The sequence below is a fragment of the Lissotriton vulgaris genome, chromosome 5, assembly GCF_964263255.1.
Source record: "Lissotriton vulgaris chromosome 5, aLisVul1.2, whole genome shotgun sequence".
Lineage (NCBI taxonomy): Eukaryota > Metazoa > Chordata > Amphibia > Caudata > Salamandridae > Lissotriton > Lissotriton vulgaris.
In genome coordinates, this window is record NC_141693.1 from 1,033,512,685 (window position 1) to 1,033,531,764 (window position 19,080).

Below are 19,080 nucleotides of genomic sequence, written 5' to 3' on the forward strand. Positions count from 1 at the left end.
ACATATTGCATTACAAATGTTATAGGTGTCACATTTGCAAAAGTTATAACATTTGGCATTGTAAATGACAAAGCTATTAATTTCGCTATTTTCAAAACCAACACATAAATAAAAAAAATTGTCATTTACAATACCAATAGCTCAAACTTTCCTAATGCGACACCTATTGCATTGCAAATGCTGGTTGGTCTGTGATCCGCACCGTACCTAGTCTGCTCTTCCGCCCTCATTATGAACAGTATTAGAATCGAGCTCGGTCGGAGTTGCACATGCTCAGTGCATTTTGCAGTGCAGCATTGGTTTCAGTTTCCATTTGACTTTATTTTTCCGTGCCTGGGTGCAGCACTTCCTTGTTTTTTTTAACTCTCATATTTTATCTAAACTTGGGACTTCAGCTTTTGTTAATTACTTATCTCGCTTTTCGATAACAGATCAAACATTTGTGACTCGACATATCTTCCAACTACCTTCTGGTTTTGGGTATTTCATTGCATGCTGAGATGGAGGCGGGACGCTGCAAGCCACTCACGGCATCGACAGAGGAGAGCCGCTCTCAGGACGGTGAGGCCTGGTTTATTGAAAGATGTGACGCAGAGATAGGTCATTGTTTTGCTAGAGAATGAATATCGAGTTTGCGAGACCTCTCGCCCCCACTCTCAAAAATCGCGCAGAGAGATAGGGTGACTAGATTTTTAAAACAAAAACCGGAACATTTCACAACATAAGTAGCACTGCAACTTTGCAACCACCGACGAAAGTAAGGGAATACGCACAGTGTCATTGGTGGTATCTAAATTCCTCAGTGATAGGGGCTGCTAACTAATATTTACACCGGATCAGGTGAAAACTTCCATCCCTCTGTGTTTGAAAATGCCTTCTGGGTTTTGTAGTTCAGACACGCAAACATTAAAAAAAAAAAAAAGTAGGAGATTCTGAAAATAAAATCGGGGGAATGCATTTCCCCGATTGACTTCTATTTAAGCAGAGGAAATTTTAGGTGGAAGACATCTCAAATAAAGCCATTTTTGCTTTAGAAATCGAGTGACTGCCGCCTAAATTGGGTCAATTGGCATGTATGCTTGTTGTGCTTTAATTGATTTTTTAGCACACTTGAAATCAAAGATTTGTAGGCGGAAAGTTCTTTACATGGAGTGAGGTGGTCATTCTACTCTGGGGACCAGACAGGCATTCACTAAATTTAAAGAAATTAGTCAAGGAAAGAGGTGGGAAACAGGAGATTTTCCAGTAAATCCATGATGGCTGGTCACCTCACAGAAAGAGTGACATCAGCATTTATTCAGTTGCAAAATGGAATGAGATGTAGGTGATGAAAGTAGGTTATATCTTGATGCCTGTTATTATGCAGAGGAGCTGTTTGCGTTTGGGATAGCTTGGTTCAGCACGGAGAGGGACACTTTCAATGCTGCATTGAAACTTACTGACTTGACTTTAAGAATAAACAGCTTTGAAACTGGGGAAAGCATGTTATCAGTGCCATTTTCAAATAAAAATATTACTACTATATATATATATATATATATATATATATATATATATATACATACATACATATATATTACGTGACATTTAACAGGGCGCCAAACATTATTCCATGAAAGTGATACATAACTGGTCGGCCTAAAATTCCTCCAAGCCAAGACAGCTAACATTCCAGTTACACTCCTTGGAAAGTCGTGAAGTCCAAGTGGCAGAAAGTAAGAAGGATATAAGGTGGGTGTAAAGTCAGAGTATAAAAATACCTAGTCTAAATTATTTGTCTGACTTTGCATAGTTGCATTTACTCAAATCGCTAGGGACGAGCTATTTTGTTCTTTCCCAAACATTCTGTAATTTTTTCAACTTCTACACTCACAACTTATAGCCATCAAACCTTTGTGCAAACGGGTTTTATCATTTAAATAGGGTATGTCTCACTCATCCAAAGTTTTTGGGAAAAAAAAAGGATTGCTAACATTTGAGGTAAACTGTTTTGAAGTCTACTTTAGAGTAATACGCACATACCTTTCCTCTCCCAAATAACAATGCAAGAAAATATTGACAGTTTGTGTGAAAAAAAAAAAACACTTTTGGGCTTAAGCATAGGAAAATCATAACACTTTGCGAATTACTTGTAAGCCAGTAATTGAATTCGCCACGAGTTTTTGAATGAGTAATAAAATATTTGTATTATGCTAAAAGATCGTCTCTTTCAAACATTGACTACAACATCCATTGTTTTCCAAGGATGTATGACGTTAAAACGCATACTTTCACCACGCATACCATTACCACGCAATTTTTACAACGCAGGACCCTTTACAACGCATAGCTTTACAACGCATGACATTACATCACAGATACTATTACAACGCATGCCATTACAACGTAAGTATAGGTAAGTATATTATTTTTAAATATTATTATATTATTTAAAAAAAAATGTAATTAATAAATATTTAATTATTTTTAATTATTAAATACATTTTTTATTATATATATATATATACTTTTTAAAATAAATAATAAAATTACTAAAGTAAATGTATTTTATTAAATTTAAATATTTTAATAAAACTGAACCCTTAAAATACCCCTGTTCCCCAAAACCCAAACCCAGCCCTGAACCCTAAAAATACCCCTGTACCTCATAACCCAAACCCAGCCTTGAACCCTAAAAATACCCCTGTACCCCTTAACTCAAACCCAGCCCTGAACCCTAAAAAAACCCCTGTACCCCAAAACCAAACACAGCCCTGAACCCTAAAAACACCCCTGCACCCCAAAACCCAAACCCAGCCCTGAACCCTAAAAATACCCCTGTACCCCATAACCCAAACCCAGCCCTGAATCCTAAAAATACCCCTGTACCCCAAAACCCAAACCCAGCCCTGAACCCTAAAAATACCCCTGTACCCCTGTAGGCGTGGGAGGGGGCCAAGGACTGTCTCTAGGGTAGGAACTGGTGCCGCAGCAGTAAGAGGCTGACTAGAATGTTTTCTTAAACTGGGCTTTATTTTTATAGTTCGGCGTGTTCTATAGGTTAGTCTCTCCCTGGCAAAGTCTAAGTTGTCCGTGGTGGTGGTCTTCTCTGCCTCGATGTCCCTGGGCGCTGGCCTTCCTCCGAGATCGTCTCTCCCTGGCGTAACGTCTCAGGAACCCAAGTGTGGGGAAAGAAGAAGGACAGAGGGAGACCGTTAGCCGTTGGTCTCTATTCAGTGTGCACCCAAAGGGGACCCGGTGATCGTGTGGGAGCACCTGTGTTATTTCAGCCACTCTATTGTGCTCAAGTGAGGGAGGAGAGGTGTGCGGAATACGGGTAGGGAAAAGGAACGGGAAACGGGAAAAGGGGTCGGGTAAACACGGAGGACAGACACACACAAGGGTAGCTATACGCTATCTACAGGGGCACTCTTTCTCCCCAGCCAGCCCGCCAAACGCCACCGTACCTGACTAAGCCATACTCCTCCCTCGGGAGTATGGCACGGCGGAACGTAGGATCGTTGGCCTCCTGGCTTTCCTCCACAGTCTGGTCTTTCGCTTCCTCCGTCTTCTTCTCGCGTCTCCGTTCTCTCTTCCTCGCGTTCTCCGGTCCTCGCTCTTCCGGTGTCGTCACACGCCGTGTAGAGGACTTCCCCCGTATTCATCCATCCGGGAGTATACATGTCATCAGTAGACGGGACCTCCTCTTCGTCTCCACACGCCCACTTAAAGGAACCTGGGGACGCTTCTCCGCTCGTGTCCTGTTGCAGCACTCAATTCTCTCTCTGTTCCGGTCTGCAGGGTAGAAGGGGAAGTATGATCAGGGGTCCACCAGTCCTCCCGGCCTCCCTCCCCGACCCCGTTACAACCCCATAACCCAAACCCAGCCCTGAACCCTAAAAATACCCCTGTACCCCAAAACCCAAACCCAGCCCTGAACCCTAAAAATACCCCTGTACCCCATAACCCAAACCCAGCCCTGAACCCTAAAAATACCCCTGTACCCCATAACCCAAACCCAGCCCTGAACCCTAAAAATACCCCTGTACCCCAAAACCCAAACCCAGCCCTGAACCCTAAAAATACCTCTGTACCCCAAAATCAAACTATATATAAAATTACTTTAATTAATTAATTTAATTCATTTTTAATATTTTGGTAATTAAAAAAAAGGTAAAATAAAATAATATACTTACCTATACTTACGTTGTAATGGCATGCGTTGTAATAGTATCTGCGATGTAATGTCATGCGTTGTAAAGGTATGAGTTGTAAAGGATCCTGCGTTGTAATGGTATGCGTGGTAACAGTATGCGTGGTAAAAATTTACATACCGTTTTCCAATCACTATTATGTTCTGACAAAGGTGGAGTCGGGTGCATTTTCTGTACCTTCACAGCCCTTACCTCAGTTAATCTTTTTATTTGCAGTGCCTAAAAAATTAACTACACTTGATAATACACTTGGTTAATCAGATTGCAGGCACAGGTTCACTGTTCACACATGCGTGTTTGATTGATTCTAGTTATAACCAATGTCTGCTCATGGTCCAGGTGTTTGCAGTGGCATAAAAATATGAATTGGAGTTCTTAGATCTTGTGTTCACAGACCTTTTTCATTCCTTCACCAGTAGCTTGATTTATCTATTTTGATACATATGCCGCTGGTGCATTTACAGCAAATATATTGTACTCTACACTTCCTTTAAGGGGATTTGGGTCAGGGTCCAGTAACTATTAGCTTGTTTTGCTCTAGAACCTTCATCCATTCATTGGCTTGAAACAGTGTTAGTCCTCCTCACATAGGACAGTTTGACCGTTTTCAGATGGCTTTTTGGGTGCATACTTCTGCCTTTTTTATATTGCATGAAGGACTGTGATCAGCCCTGTAGCACTGTGGAGCTAGCGCTGATAAAAGCATCTGAATAGTTGACACTATATAAAACAAAGCATTCCCTTATTTTTTGTAATGCTTATTTTTAGATGCTTTAGTCTGTGGTAATGCCTCAGAGCATAAACAAGTAATGGTCAAAATATCACGCAGTACAAAATGTCAAACCTACTGTCTTTACTGTTGCGTGTTCATTTGGTCGAAGCCTACCAGACATTCTTGTTGGCATTCTGAAGGCTTCCATGAGAGTGCATTCCACCCCATGCTTACCATTGACTTTGTGGATTGTAACTCACATTTTCTAGCTTTGTTTAAGGCAGTCCAGCAAGTCTTCGCCACTCCCTTGGAGCAAAGCTTGTTCACCATCGCTCCTTGTATTTTTCCAAAGTCCTCACTTTCTGCTAACAGGCTTTTAAATTTTGTTCTTATCTTGTCACATTTGTTGTGCTTTCAAAGACATTTAATTACATATCTTTTTCTGACTTCAGAGTGAAAGGATTTATCTGACAATCTTGCCGGGTACTGGGAAAGAAACGTTTTTTCTAGTGTACAACAAAATTTAAATGTCACTCAATGAACTGTGCAGATATTTCAGAATATATCAGAATTAGGAAAGCACAAATGTAGCACTTTTTTGGTAATACTGAATTGTGGTTGAAACAAATATTATTTTACGATCTAAACAAATCAGTACAGTAGGTGCTGCCATTTCCACACGTTTGTACATTGTATAGTTTTATCAGTAAAACTGTATGCACGAACGTAACTGTAATTTTAATTGAAAATGTGTTGTCTGTAATGGCAGTGCGCTAACACACCATGCATAGTCCACTCTATGCCACTCAACTGTACAACATTCTATTCTACTCGACTCTACCTCCTCTGTACAACAATTTACTCCACTCAACCACACTTCACTCTAAGGCACTTCACTGTACACCACTTTACCCCACTCAACAACAATATTTGCACTTTACAACACTTATTGCCATGTTACACCCCTCTATGCTATGCCACTCTGATACTTTACTCCATCCTATGCTATGCCACTGTGCTTTTCGCCACTCCACAACACTTTACGCCACTCTGACACTTTACCCCAAACTGTGCCCCTCAACATGATGCCCCTCCATGCTATGCCTCTCCACTCTCACACTCTACTCCCCAGTCTACACCACTCCACTGTACGACACACTGTGCCACTCAAAGCCACTCTACAACTAACCAACTAACCAAGCCATGCCACTCTACACATCTATGCCACTCCAATCTACACTACTCCACAACACTTTATTCTACTGTGCAACACTTTACTCTACTCCCCACAGCTCTATGTCCGTCCATTCTGACACTTTACTCCACTCTTAGACACTCTACGCCACTCCACGCCACTTCACAGTATGGCACTTTAGGCCACGCCACTCCACTCTATGCCACTCCGCTCTACGGATCTACTCAACTCTACAACACTCTACTCTAATACGGTTTATTATTTTATTTATTTATTTATTTTATAGGTGCTATACAGCGCCAGCTAGACCCGAGCGCTTTACATGATCGAAGAACACCGTATAATCAGGTCGCTTACCAGAAGATGTGAGACATATTAGATTATTAGAAACACACCCAAACATAAACAAAGAAAATTGTTAGGCAATGAGCATGGATTAACTGTAAAGGCAATAAGAACAACTGACTATAACAGAGGGCCGATCTAAGGGGGGGCGAGGTGAGTTTTCGGCGTCCCTTTGAGTATGGCATTTCCATAGTCCAGTTTAGAGAGGATGAGAAATTGCACCACAATCTTGAAATCATCAGAGGGAATGAATGGTTTAATTTAATTGAGGTGCTTAAGTGTTTAAAGCGCTCCTTTGGCTGAGTTTTTGATGTGATTCTTCAGTGACATGTTCTTGTCCAAGATGAATCCTAGGGATTTTGTCGAGTTGGCTAGAGTGAGAGAACAATTTATTCTGCTTTAACATTTATTCTGCTCTACTTCACGACACTCCAGTCCATTACACTCCACAACACTCTACTCCGCAACCAGATTCTGGGTGGGGAATGGCCATGACTGATTCTGGAAGTGTTGGGTCCTTTATAATTTAGATGCCAGTGAGTTCATTTAGTGCATGCGGTGTGGCTAACAGATATAGTACGGTAATGGTTTGCTACCTTTTAATTATTTCATGCTTTCAGAAATGCCTATATTTTGTCGTACTTTGAAGTTCAAGATCCGACGTTTCGGCACTACTGTGAAAAGGCTTTGTGGCTTTGATTTATGGAAGTCCATAAAATACCATGAACGTTGGAGATTGGTGTTCTATGCGTCCCGTTTGCATAGCGATTGTTGGAACTGTGTTTTAGACTGTCTGAAGTTGGCTGTCTTCCCATGGCCTCTAATGACTTGTTTGTCACCATTTATGCTCCTACTAGTATGTCTATCTTCCACTCCCTGGGTAGCACAGTAGGAGGCAGGAGAGGATACTCTTGTAGCTGAGTGATGCTCCCAAACTCTTGGGATTCATAAGTGGGGTATTGGTGTGTGATTTTAGCAAATCTCTACATTTACCCTGTCCTAGATCCCTAACACACTTCCAACTTTACCTAGCAATGCAGTACCATTGTTGGTGTTTCCCCTTTATCTCCATAGCCACCCAACCAAAGACTACCCCAAACGAAATTTGAGGCTACAAGTAGCTAGTGTTCTGAAAAGGTTTATTCAAAGATACATGTTTACCCCTTAGATATAGAGTCCTAGTCTACCTCAGCATCTCGTTTCAACCACTCTGGGACATTCTTGTAATGCTGTAAAGCCAGATTGAACCAACGTCTTCATAAACGTCTGACAAGACATACTTCCTCCCCATTTAACTACTGTGCATCCTTCCTCCCCACTTAACTACTGCGCATTATCCCAAGTTACTTCTTTTTCTGAACTCTGATGTTCAACTGGTTTATTCCACGCCTCCTACTCGTCCTAAAACGAATAGAATCTGGCTTTTGCAAATTTAACTCTACATCTCTGGCGCTCGACTGGGACTTTCTCACCACTGCTTGGCATAACCACCTCTCTTAAGTTCTCATGCTCTTTAACCTCGCAGTTGCGTTCAACGCACATTGCCTTGTGTTGCTGACAAGGCTCAAGACTGGTTGTCTGCAGGATTTAAATGGGGGAAAAATAATTGCTCACTGAAAGTAGTAGAGGTCAGAGATAAAAGGAGAGACTTGGGCTGATGTGGTTAGCGGTATGGTGGGGATGCGGGGCATTGAATGGTATTTCCAGACGTTCTCGATCTATGTGCATATTTTAAACATACACATTTCAAATTGTGTATGTACAAATTTGTACATATGTACTAGAATGTGCAAAAGGCCCACTTTAACATTCTATCTGAATTTCCCATCCTCAGCACACTCTGCCATGCCCACCATATATTTTATCTTTGGCTTCCACCCCTCCTCTGCACAAAACCTCTCATTTGAAGCATTGCCCCATCCTTCTGTCTCCTCATCGCATTGACAAATTCCTTTGCCCCGTTCTCCCATACCAGGTATCGGTGGCTTATCTCTTGAGTGGCATCTTAATAAAGAATATACAATGAAGTACATAAACAGCATCAACTAGAAAGCAAGGTAAAAGTTAGGAGACATCTCAATTCTGAGATGGTGATTTACAGTATTCTTAAACAAGCATTTGCAATGCAATAGGTATCACATTAGGAAAGTTTGAGCTATTGGTATTGTAAATGACACATTTTTTATTTATGTGTTGGTTTTGAAAAGAGCGAAATTAATAGCTTTGTCATTTACAATGCCAGTAGTTACAGCTTTTGCAAATGTGACACCTATAGCATTTGTAATGCAATATGTGTTGTATTTACGTGACTTAGATGTATTGATATTACAAATAACAATGGCTTTTAATTTTTGTTTAATAATTAATACTCAAATAAAAGTTATTGTAATTTATAATGGCAATAGCTTAAACTTTTGTAAATAACTTTTATTGTGACGAAAATCCAAGAGCAGAAGTGAAATATTAACATCTTTTTGTGACATTTGTAATAAATAGAGTGAGGGTTATTGATAGATAGTGAGGGCGATAGCTAGAGTGAGGGCGATAGATAGAGTGAGGGCGATAGATAGAGTGAGGGCGATAGATAGAGTGAGGGCGATAGATAGCGTGAGGGCGATAGATAGATTGATAGAATGAGGGGCGATAGATAGAGTGAGGGTGATAGATAGATAGAGTGAGGGCGATAGATAGATAGAGTGAGGGCAATAGGAAGATAGATATATAGACTGAGGGGGATAGATAGATCGTGTAATTATGTGGCGTGTAGTTATGTGGCACTGAGTGGTATTTAGAGTATGTTGTATTGAGTGCAGTGTAATTATGTGGCGTGTAGTTATGTGGCACTGAATGGTATTTGGAGTGTATGTTGCGTTGAACGCAGTGTAATTTTGTAGCATATAATTATGTGGCGTGTAATTATGTGGCACTGAGTGGTATTTGGAGTGTATGTTGCATTGAGTGCAGTGTAATTATGTGGCGTGTAATTATTTGGCACTGAGTGGTATTTGGAGTGTATGTTGCATTGAGTGCAGTGTAATTATGTGGCGGGTAATTATGTGGCACTGAGTGGTATTTGGAGTGTATGTTTTAGTGTAGTTCCTATATTCCCAATAGACTCTGCGCATTGGAATAATATATCCTATAGACGTGACGTAGGACTTAGGTCGACTAGGTCTCTATCGAATATATTAGACTTAATTGTGAGTGCCAGCTAGCTCAGAGGTCACTAGAAACTTTCTTGAGTTCACAAGAAGGGAGTTAGTTTCTGACAACCGCATAAACATGACAACTTTGTTTCCCCAAGATAAAACTGATCTTCAGAGATCGTGGAAACAATAGATATATATTTCACTCAGTCACTCGTGCATGCTTCGTTTCACCAGAGGTGCAGAGAAATAGAGAGATGGGCGTTTTCAATAAAAGGATTTATTGAACAGTCTTCTTTCTCAAGCATAAGAAATGAACTGCTACAATCGTAAAACTGGTTGCAAAATATAATGCATACAGTAGAAAGAGTAGAATGAAATAATACTGTAAGAGCATTGTATGGTGCCTAGACCATAGATAAATACATACATAAATAACAGAGGCTAAATGTACTCAGCTGGTGCTTCTAAAATACGCCTATCCCGATGTACCTAATCTAAGCTTAGTACGAGGGAAGAAGTAAGTGAGGTGTAGCATAAATGTACTATCTTTTGGCAAGAATCTGTCCAAGATTTCTCTTAGGGTCTGATCAGCTCCGTACCTTGATATGGAATGAAGGAGTTCAGGCTCAGGACTCGATTTCCCAACAACCGGCAAGGGTAGCTTGGAAACACTGGAGCTGGATTTCTCGGCAGGAGAAAAGACAGCTTCTCTCTCAGTGCGTCTGCTGGAGGGTCGGCTTCCTTCGGCACTTTCAGTAGCAGGGTGCATCGGGCAAGTAGATAGTCGAACTGCTCCAAACCACTGTGTGTTTGCTATGGCAAGTGTGGGCATATTTATACCTTGAAGGTACCGAGTTTGACATAAAGGTGGACATAATAACGTCATCAAAGAGTCTCAGTTCTTTGAAAACTCCATGAGTTCTTGGACAAGTCAGTTCTCGAGCAAGGGGAAGTCCCTAGCTGCTGAAGCCGGTTTTTCCAAGAAATCGTTGTAGATTTTCAGAACTCGTGGGAAGTTGCCCTGCCGTATTTGGACTGCATGAGCTATGTCTAAATATGGTTATGATTTCTAAGGCTATATAAGGATATGGTGATTTTATACCTATATAAGGGCATGAATTGGATAAATTACAATAGGGTCCTAAAATGGTGCACAACACCCACTCCAAGTTATCATATTCATCTAAGATCAAGCACTAAAAACATATAATCTAGAGCATGTGTGTACAATCCCACCCAAAAAATACATATAAAATGCATTTGAAATAGTTGCACACGTAAAATGAGCATTTGTACTGAACGCGTTTAAAAGAAATGATTTCATTGTAAGCCTGTAATATGATATTGGAAATGCTAACTGAATGAATCATGAAATTATATTTATGAAATGGCTCTTAGTTACAGAAGATAAATCGAGACCATCCCATAGCAGAATATACAAGCTATTTTTGGTTTGTCGATTAGGTCAATATTGTTTCTAAGAAGTATTCAAAGAATTCTTGTTCTCTAAGAATAGTTCTACTTTAAGCAGATTGCTTTGCGCCAAAGTTCATTGTGTTTTGGAAAAAAGTCAAATCAAATCGTAGAATGGAAAAAAAAAATAGAGTTCAGAAGTTTTCTGTGTTGAAAAAAGTGAAGGTCGAACTTCAGATTTCCAAAGGACCCTGTGTGCTAACTTGAAAAGTTATTCTCGGTGTCAGGAGAAAACATTAAGTCGTCAAGGCTGGCAAAGAAATCGTCTACCACAGTAGATGAAAGTTGAACCACTTCATTAAGAAGATCAATTGTATACAGATGTGAAACATCGCCGTCAGCGGCGTTAGCAATGTTCGTAGTAGATGGTACCTGTGTGCCTGTTGGTCCGCGTATCACACCTTCAGCTGGAATTGCCGGTGAGGTTTCAACGAATGCCATCATCAGGATTGGTAGACGTTGGGGGCAACACAATACATGAGCCGTTACCGGACTCAGTAAAGTGTCAACATCCGTTGGCATTGCTGATGGAAGTGTTAGACAGATATCTAACACTCATTCCTCTCCACAAAGCAGGCATCGGAGAACAGGTAAGATGCAATCTTACCAGATTGGTCTGAATGACAGGAACCATGTGGTATTCAGATCTCTTAAACGAGCCAAGCCAAGGATCTGTGTTATTCTTTCACGGTACTGCATGGCCAGGAGAGCATTCTCCATGGTAATTTGGGTATCGCGGGTGGCCGGACTTGCCATAACGGAGCAGGAGGAATAAAAATAGGATCCCTGCTGCGAGTCCCAAGATGAGAGGCAGGCCGCCGAACACAGAGTGCACAAAGTTAGGAAAAATGCCCAGGACTGCTTCAAATGGCGTTAACAGTCCCGAAAAAATCGTCTTAAATACATGTACAATACCGCTGATATCAGACATGTTTAAGATACGACCTAACATTTCTGAGAAATGTATGGGGCAGTTTGTTCATAATAATGCATGTATCTCCGCAGAGGACCTTGCAACTTGCAGATCATACGTCTCTCTGGACGAGGTCAGTGGCTCAGTTTTTTGTAAAAGAATGGCTTTCATTCTGCTTAAAGTATCAATTCGTATAGAAGAGATGTTCAGTAAAGGCCATAGTGGTGACTCCCCGTCTGCCTTAGTTTTTGGAAACAATACTTGCATACAACAAGTGACCCTGGCTGACACACTAACCAGATAGGCTGTCCCTGGCATCATTCCACAACAGCTGTGATCATTTAACATTGTGTATCTACCATTGGAAAGCTGCCTAAAAATTGGATCTATCACCGCTGCCGGGGAACCCTGCAGGTGGCATGATAAGTTGTTTGAAGAACCCTCACAGGCTCCATGTATATTAATGCCTTAACACAGAAGTGTACCGCTTAATGTGTTTTTACAATTTCTTCCACTAAGAAATACCTCCTTTTCCCCACTCCAACATTTGTGTGTGGATGGTAAATCTTAGGCCGACTTTATGTATTCTTTATCCAACCTTTCATACAGGCCTGCTGGTATGTGTTTGAAGCAATATTGAAACTGGATATTCGTCACTGGTATCGTGATGGTGCCATGTATTATCCATTCAACTGATGGTTTCTCAGAAACGGTCAATGGTAATCTCTCCAGTTTTTTATGCTCAGCACCGTATAGTCTGCTCCTCTCTGTGCCAAAGAGATTTGTTTATCTGTAAGGTTAATTACAGTAAACAGTGATGTGGTGTTGATTAGACGCCAAGGCACATAGCCAGAACGAAGGTTTTGTAACGTCCAGCCTAACCGCATTATAGAATGTAATTGAGACTGGCCATGCTGTAACATTAGCAAGTCCTGTTCCATTATGTCTATGGCAGAGGATACAATGCTATCCAAAGAATAAATTCTGGACAACAGAGTTGTTAACCCATTGTCAACTACAGATAGAGCTTTCTCTAAATTAATACGATCAATTTCTCGTATTCGTTCAGCTGTTTCCATTTGCGTGACTTTCCAAGCTTCATTGTAAGCAGCGTATATATCGGCGTATATGAAATGTTTATAACGTGGTTTACGAGGTCCAAGTAAGAATTCTCGTAAGTCAACGCCATCTTTAAGTAAAGTTAAGTGTTGTTTTATATCTGCGAGTGTGGATTTTTGTAGCCATTCAAGGCACAGTTTTCCTACACTGTAAGTTATTATCCCCGGATGTTGTCTCTGGACATATCTTGGATCTGGCCGAGTTACTGTAAACCCTTGTGTCTTGTTCAGGAATCTATCTTGACAGATATTCGTGTCTGTGGGCCAGATTAACCATTTTTTCCATTTAGGATTACTTCTGTTTTGTTGTAAAATATAATTACGTCTACCTCTTCATCTGTAGTTCTATTACTATCAGGTGTGGGCTTAGGTATGGACGGTTTGTTTAAATCTTTTATATTAGCCAGGCCAAGACAAGATGTCTGTTGTACAGTCTCATTTAAGAACAGTATTTGTTCTGGGATGATGCAGGCTCTGAACAATGCTTCTAACCTTGTACCTGCCAGTCTTTTGTGCCCCAAACAGTATTTGTCTCAATGTTGTCTTTCCAAAAGTCAAAGCCGAATGTGGACAATTGAGCATAAAAGGCCGCAGAATAAATCTGTTTAGTATTTGTCAACATACTTTTCATGCCTGTCTTATTAACATTTTTAAAGTAAAAGCTTTCTGGATTTGTGACATTAAACCCTGTAAAGTATGGAAATTTTCTATAGAATGTTTTAGAGCTACCTTTTGGAAGTGTCGGACAATGTTCGCATTGATTATAAGTTAAAACATTTCTATAGTTTGCAGATTTGTGCAAATAATGATGCCCAAAATGATTAAAACAATGCATTTCTTCATAATTTGATGAACCTTCTAAGTATTCATGTTTTGCAAAGTTTGCTGACATTTCTAAGTCTGTCATCATGTTATTAACAGTCTCAAAGTCCCAATCATCAGAAAATGTACTTGGTGAAACAAAATCCCTCAAGGAAACCTTAAATTGGTGTGGAATCTTCAGCAGCTCGACAGGGCCATACATGTCATAATCAGTTCTGTCCCATGCTATACCACCTGGTAGAGGAATGGCTGTGATGTTCACTGAGGACCGGTCTCGTTGTTCACGATGAGATGATTTGTGTGGTTTCAGGAGCAAGTTAATGTTCTTACTTGCTCTGTCCATTTTACTATATGTTCCATCTATTAGCATTCCCAAACTTAAAACAAGAATGAGCCATAGCAGGAGAAAAAGTACACCAAACCTAATCCAAAATTCAACCCATGGTGAAACTAGATATGTACTTGCAAGCTGGTGACAAAGTTCCGTTAATTTGTTCCTTGAAAGTTTTATTTGCTGGTGTTGTTTCTGGCTCTCTTGGATCCTCAGAAAACGTATCAAAGTTGATGAAATAGCCACAGGCAGTTCTGTCAATTGTTGGTATCGCATCCGGATTATTTGAAATTGCTGGAGCTGCTTGTTCTCTTGAAATGTTTGTATAGTCAGATGCTGCATCATTTTAGACGGGAGTGTCTTGACAAACTGGTATGTGGGTTTCAAGAGGCACAAGTTCCATGGCTTTATTGCATAGTCCTTCTTTTCTCACTGCAGAATCTTCAAACGTGATGAGTCTTTCAGTTTGAACCTCTTGGATAGTAGCAAGATTTGGTCGTCTGCTACTTCTTGGGAGTCCACTGGGCCTACTACTTATTATCGGTCTACATGATGTGGTTTTACCAGGTCAATTGATACTGACCGGTTCTCCTTTCTTTCAGCAAGGGGCGGCAGTAACACTGTTCTTGATCCGTGGACTGCTAGTACAGGTACTGGTTTTCTGTAAGAAGGCCCAAATTCCTTCTTATCAGCTATTTTCTCTTTGACCAGATCCCCAATCTTTGGAATCCAGACAGGTCTTGCTGGGACAGGTGTTTTTTCTTCAGTGGTCGTTGGCTTTTCGATAGTGTTGCTTAGACTTCTAGTTTAATTTAAGTCCTGTAAAACAGCCAAACGATCTTTGACATCAAAGGGTTTTTGTTCCACCACTGAAGTATGACGATCGAGGTCTTCAACCATCATTCTAGTACCAAAAAGGATTTCCTATGGAGTGATTCCACCCAGAGAATTTCTTGGCAGGTTATTAAGACTATGTTGGACATTTATTAGATGTTTGACCCACCCATCACCCGAACCTAATACCCTAGCTGTTATAGATTGCTTTATGTCACGGTTTTTTCTCTCCACAACTGAATTTCCCTCAGGATTGAATGGACTCGAAAACCGCAATGCAACGCCCAAACTTGCCATGGCCTCTTTGTAAGCCTTAGATCTAAAAGCAGGACCCTGGTCAGAATGTAGCGTTCCGATTTGCGTATGTGCCGAAAAAGACTCGCAAATCTTTTATAACAGTTTGGGCGTCAGCCGAGCGCTGAGACCACATCCAAATGAATCTCGTCCTAATATTTGTGGGACCACTTTTGTCCATGGGGACGTCTGAGCGTGGATAGTCTAATGCTATCTAACAAAGGTGTCTGTACTGGGCTGGCTACACTGTAGTCAGGAATCTGGTGGCGCTCCAAGCTGTGATCTCTGTAACAGTCATCGCAATTAATTCCGAATTCGTACATGTGAGCTTTCATCCCTGGCCACCAGTACATCTATTCTAATTCTAATAGAGATTTTGAGATCCCTTGATGTATCAGACCCTCTTCCATATATGCTTCGTGAATCAGAGCACCTCTCCGGTTCCTGTTTGGAATTACCCTATCCCCCACTCCAGGGATTCGAGCAAAAGGAACAGAGTTTGCATCAATTATGTATGTATATTCGAGTGGATAATTTAGAGGTAACGCAGCTCCGCTGCCTTTGCTTGTGGCATTGACAGCGAGCATGGTTTCACCATCTATTTTTGTTTTTGAAGTATTGATTGCAGCTACGGAAGCCGTTTGCATAGCTGCCTTCGCGGCTTCATCAGCCAATGAATTCCCTGCAACGTGAACGCCATCACGCTGATGACTCAGTGTATGGATCACGTGAGTCTTTTGTAGTTATTTCTGCAAGAGAACTACTTGTTCCCAAAGCATTTTATGCTTGATTCTGCCACCTTATTGCATCTTTAAATCCCCTTTGAACCCAGTTTTGCAGATATTCATTGTAAGACTGGACGCAGTAATACGAATCTCACACTATGAGTGTGGGGAATTCGCGATCGGTATTTTCAAGCGCCATCTTGAAAGCTTGTAGTTCAGCTCGCTGAGCTGTACAATCTCCTAGAGATTGAGTTTTTGTGACAACGGGTCTGAATTTACCATCGTGCCAGCGACTTTTCACAATCATGCACGCAGCACTATAAGCTTGTTTACCCCCAATTGCGGGTTGTGCTGATCCATCTGTATATATTATACAGCCGTAATGTTCAAGAGGCAGAATTTCAGTGGGCAGAGGACATTCTTGTTCGTATTGGAGAAATTCTTGTGTCTTCAAGAAAGGGTCAAAAACGTATTCAACGTCTGTTAAAGCAAGAGAATTAACCCATTGTATCCATCTAGGATGTAGAGCCTTAGCATTTGGAATGCTTGCTTTCGTCACTGCCTCTAAGGAGTAACGACTTTTATGCGTTTTCCCTGCGCGAGGGCTCTCTCTTTTGCTACTGCAGTTTGAACCACTGTCAGAAGTTTTTCTGTTGAAGTGAATTTCATTTCAGCTTGTGTGTACAAGTGTGACTTGTAAGCTATTGGTACCTTTTCACCTTCTTTAAAGGTTAGGTATGCGAATCTGCATCTTCCAGGGATGATTCGGATTACAAGGTTGCATTCATTTACGTGTGTCTGTAATGTGTTGTTGCCAACATGCCTGTTTGCACTGAATGCAAAATTTCTGTGTGTTTTTGAGTCCAATTAGTAGGTTTGGAATCAGGTTTGATTAATTCGCAGAGAGGTTTAACCCTTTCTGCGTAATTTAGAATGTAAGTTCTTCAGAAATTCAGGAATCCTAGAACTGACTGCAAGTTTTTCAGTGTTTTTGGAGGTTTGAGCAGCGCACATTTTTCTAAAAAGTTTGCTGCCAGGCTTTTGCCTTTACTTGAAAGTTTGTATCCCAAGAATAGGACGTTGAGGTGGGCAATTCTTGATTTTTTAAAATTGAATTTGTAACCCTCAGAGGCGAAACCAAGTATTATGGCGTTCACCCTGTTCAAGTGCCTGTCCAAGTCAATATCTGTAAGATAGATGTCATCGACATAAGATAATGCCTCTTCATCATACGTTTGTAGTAACTCTGTTACTTAGGCTGAAAATAATCCAGGACTGTTCGTGAATCCCTGGGGGAGATGAAAAAGTGTTGCTGTGTCCCCATTATTGAGAAAGCGGTCAAATACCTGCTTTCTGGTGCAATGTTTTAACAGAAGAAACGGTTGGAAATGTCTAATGTGGTTTTATATTTTTTGCGCACAATGTTATTCATCAGCGGTGCACTGTGTGCGTTTTGTACTGCAAAAGTTTTGCAACAAGAGTTTAAATGTCTGTAGTCCAAAACTAGACGATATGTATTGTCTGGTTTGGAGACAGGAAACAAATGATTGTTCATGGACGAGGTGCATGTTTCAATCACCCCTTGGTATTCAAGTTGATGTAAGATCTCTCTGACTTGTTTTTTAGATTCTTGTTTAACCGGATGCTGCTTCTGAGCGGTTGGTTGATTTTTTAACTGGATCTTATGGTGAGGAGAATCCTCATCCCATCCCACATGATTTTTATATAATGCTGGAACCTGGGCCACAGCCCATTTTCTGGCATAGGTGTATTTTTTATGAATAGGAATATGATTTGAGAAAGCTGGCATAATGATCTCTTCGCCATGTGGGCACTCCGTGACAAATTCAGTTGGCCAGTCTTTTTCAGCTAGAAGGATGTCATAACCCTTTGATAGTTTTTCCCAAAAGAGTGCTTTTATTTTCGTAGTTATTTCTCCCTCTATTCGGAGTGTGACTTCATATAACTTGTGTGCTACGCTAACCCTGGTATCTGCAGTTTCAACTTGAATTCATTCATTCAGATCCACTGTCTCCAGATGATCCTTCAGGATCCTGCGAGCTTAGGTGACCTCTGCTGCACTGTCCAGCATTGTCTGGGCCCACTCCCCGTTCTTGAGTTGAGTCCTCAAGATCCTTGGCATGTCTGATTTTAATACTTGCTACCTTCTTTTCGGTGAATCGAGTTTTCCTATTGTTTGGAACTTGTTGATCGTCTTTGGACTTCACACGTTCTTCTCTCTGTTCTGATCGTCCTCTTCTTTCGGATTTCTGCGAGGAAGTCTGAAAGGTACAAGAGGAACGTGTATCAGTATCTTGATATCTATCAGGTTTTCTCAAATTATCCCTGTTTCTGAGGTTATACCTTTTTTCAGAGTGCTCCTTTTGAGGAGATCTACCTCTGGACTGAGAACGCTTCTCTTTAGGAAGTGACTGTCTACTATTTTGCCATTGCTTTTTAGGAGTGGTGAGATTGTTTTTAATAAAAACCGTTTCAGGATTTTCTGTTAGTTCGGGCTTAACTGGTTTCCCTCCCAAACAATCTCTACCTAGTTCTTCATAAGATTTTTCTATTATTCTAGCAAGCTCATATGGTTGCTCAGTTATATCAAGTTCTTTTAGTTTTTGGCGGATAGCCACGGATGCTGCTTCACCTTTAATGTTAGCTAATAATATAGCCGAGACCTGTTTGTAATATTTTAGTAATTTCATACCCACATTTAAAGCAGGCGCTGTCCCGAATTCATTTTGAATCTGTTTCAGGACTTCTGGTATTACCCCCATGGACGGAAAACCATGTGTTTTTGTGTAGATTGAAGCAAAGACTGTACCCCAAGTGTCACAGTCCTACACGTGTGGTGCGATCCCCATTGGTATACAGATTGTTAGAATCCTGTGTTTCTCATGAGGTGTACTATCGGGAAATACTGTCTCTATTTGAGTAATTTTTTGAGCTAACCAGAATGCAATTTGTTCG

At 40.8% G+C, this 19,080-nt stretch overlaps 1 protein-coding gene across 1 annotated transcript in view; it reads left to right on the forward strand.

Moving 5' to 3' along the window:
* The first annotated feature begins 229 nt into the window (after positions 1–229).
* The window catches only part of LOC147711945 (uncharacterized), a 210,543-nt gene continuing 191,692 nt past the window's right edge, over positions 230–19,080 (forward strand). Inside the window, exon 1 of the mRNA XM_086922665.1 lies at positions 230–561. Coding sequence (XP_086778791.1) covers positions 501–561 — 61 coding nt within the window. The 5' untranslated portion in view covers positions 230–500. The remainder of the gene's footprint in view (positions 562–19,080) is intronic.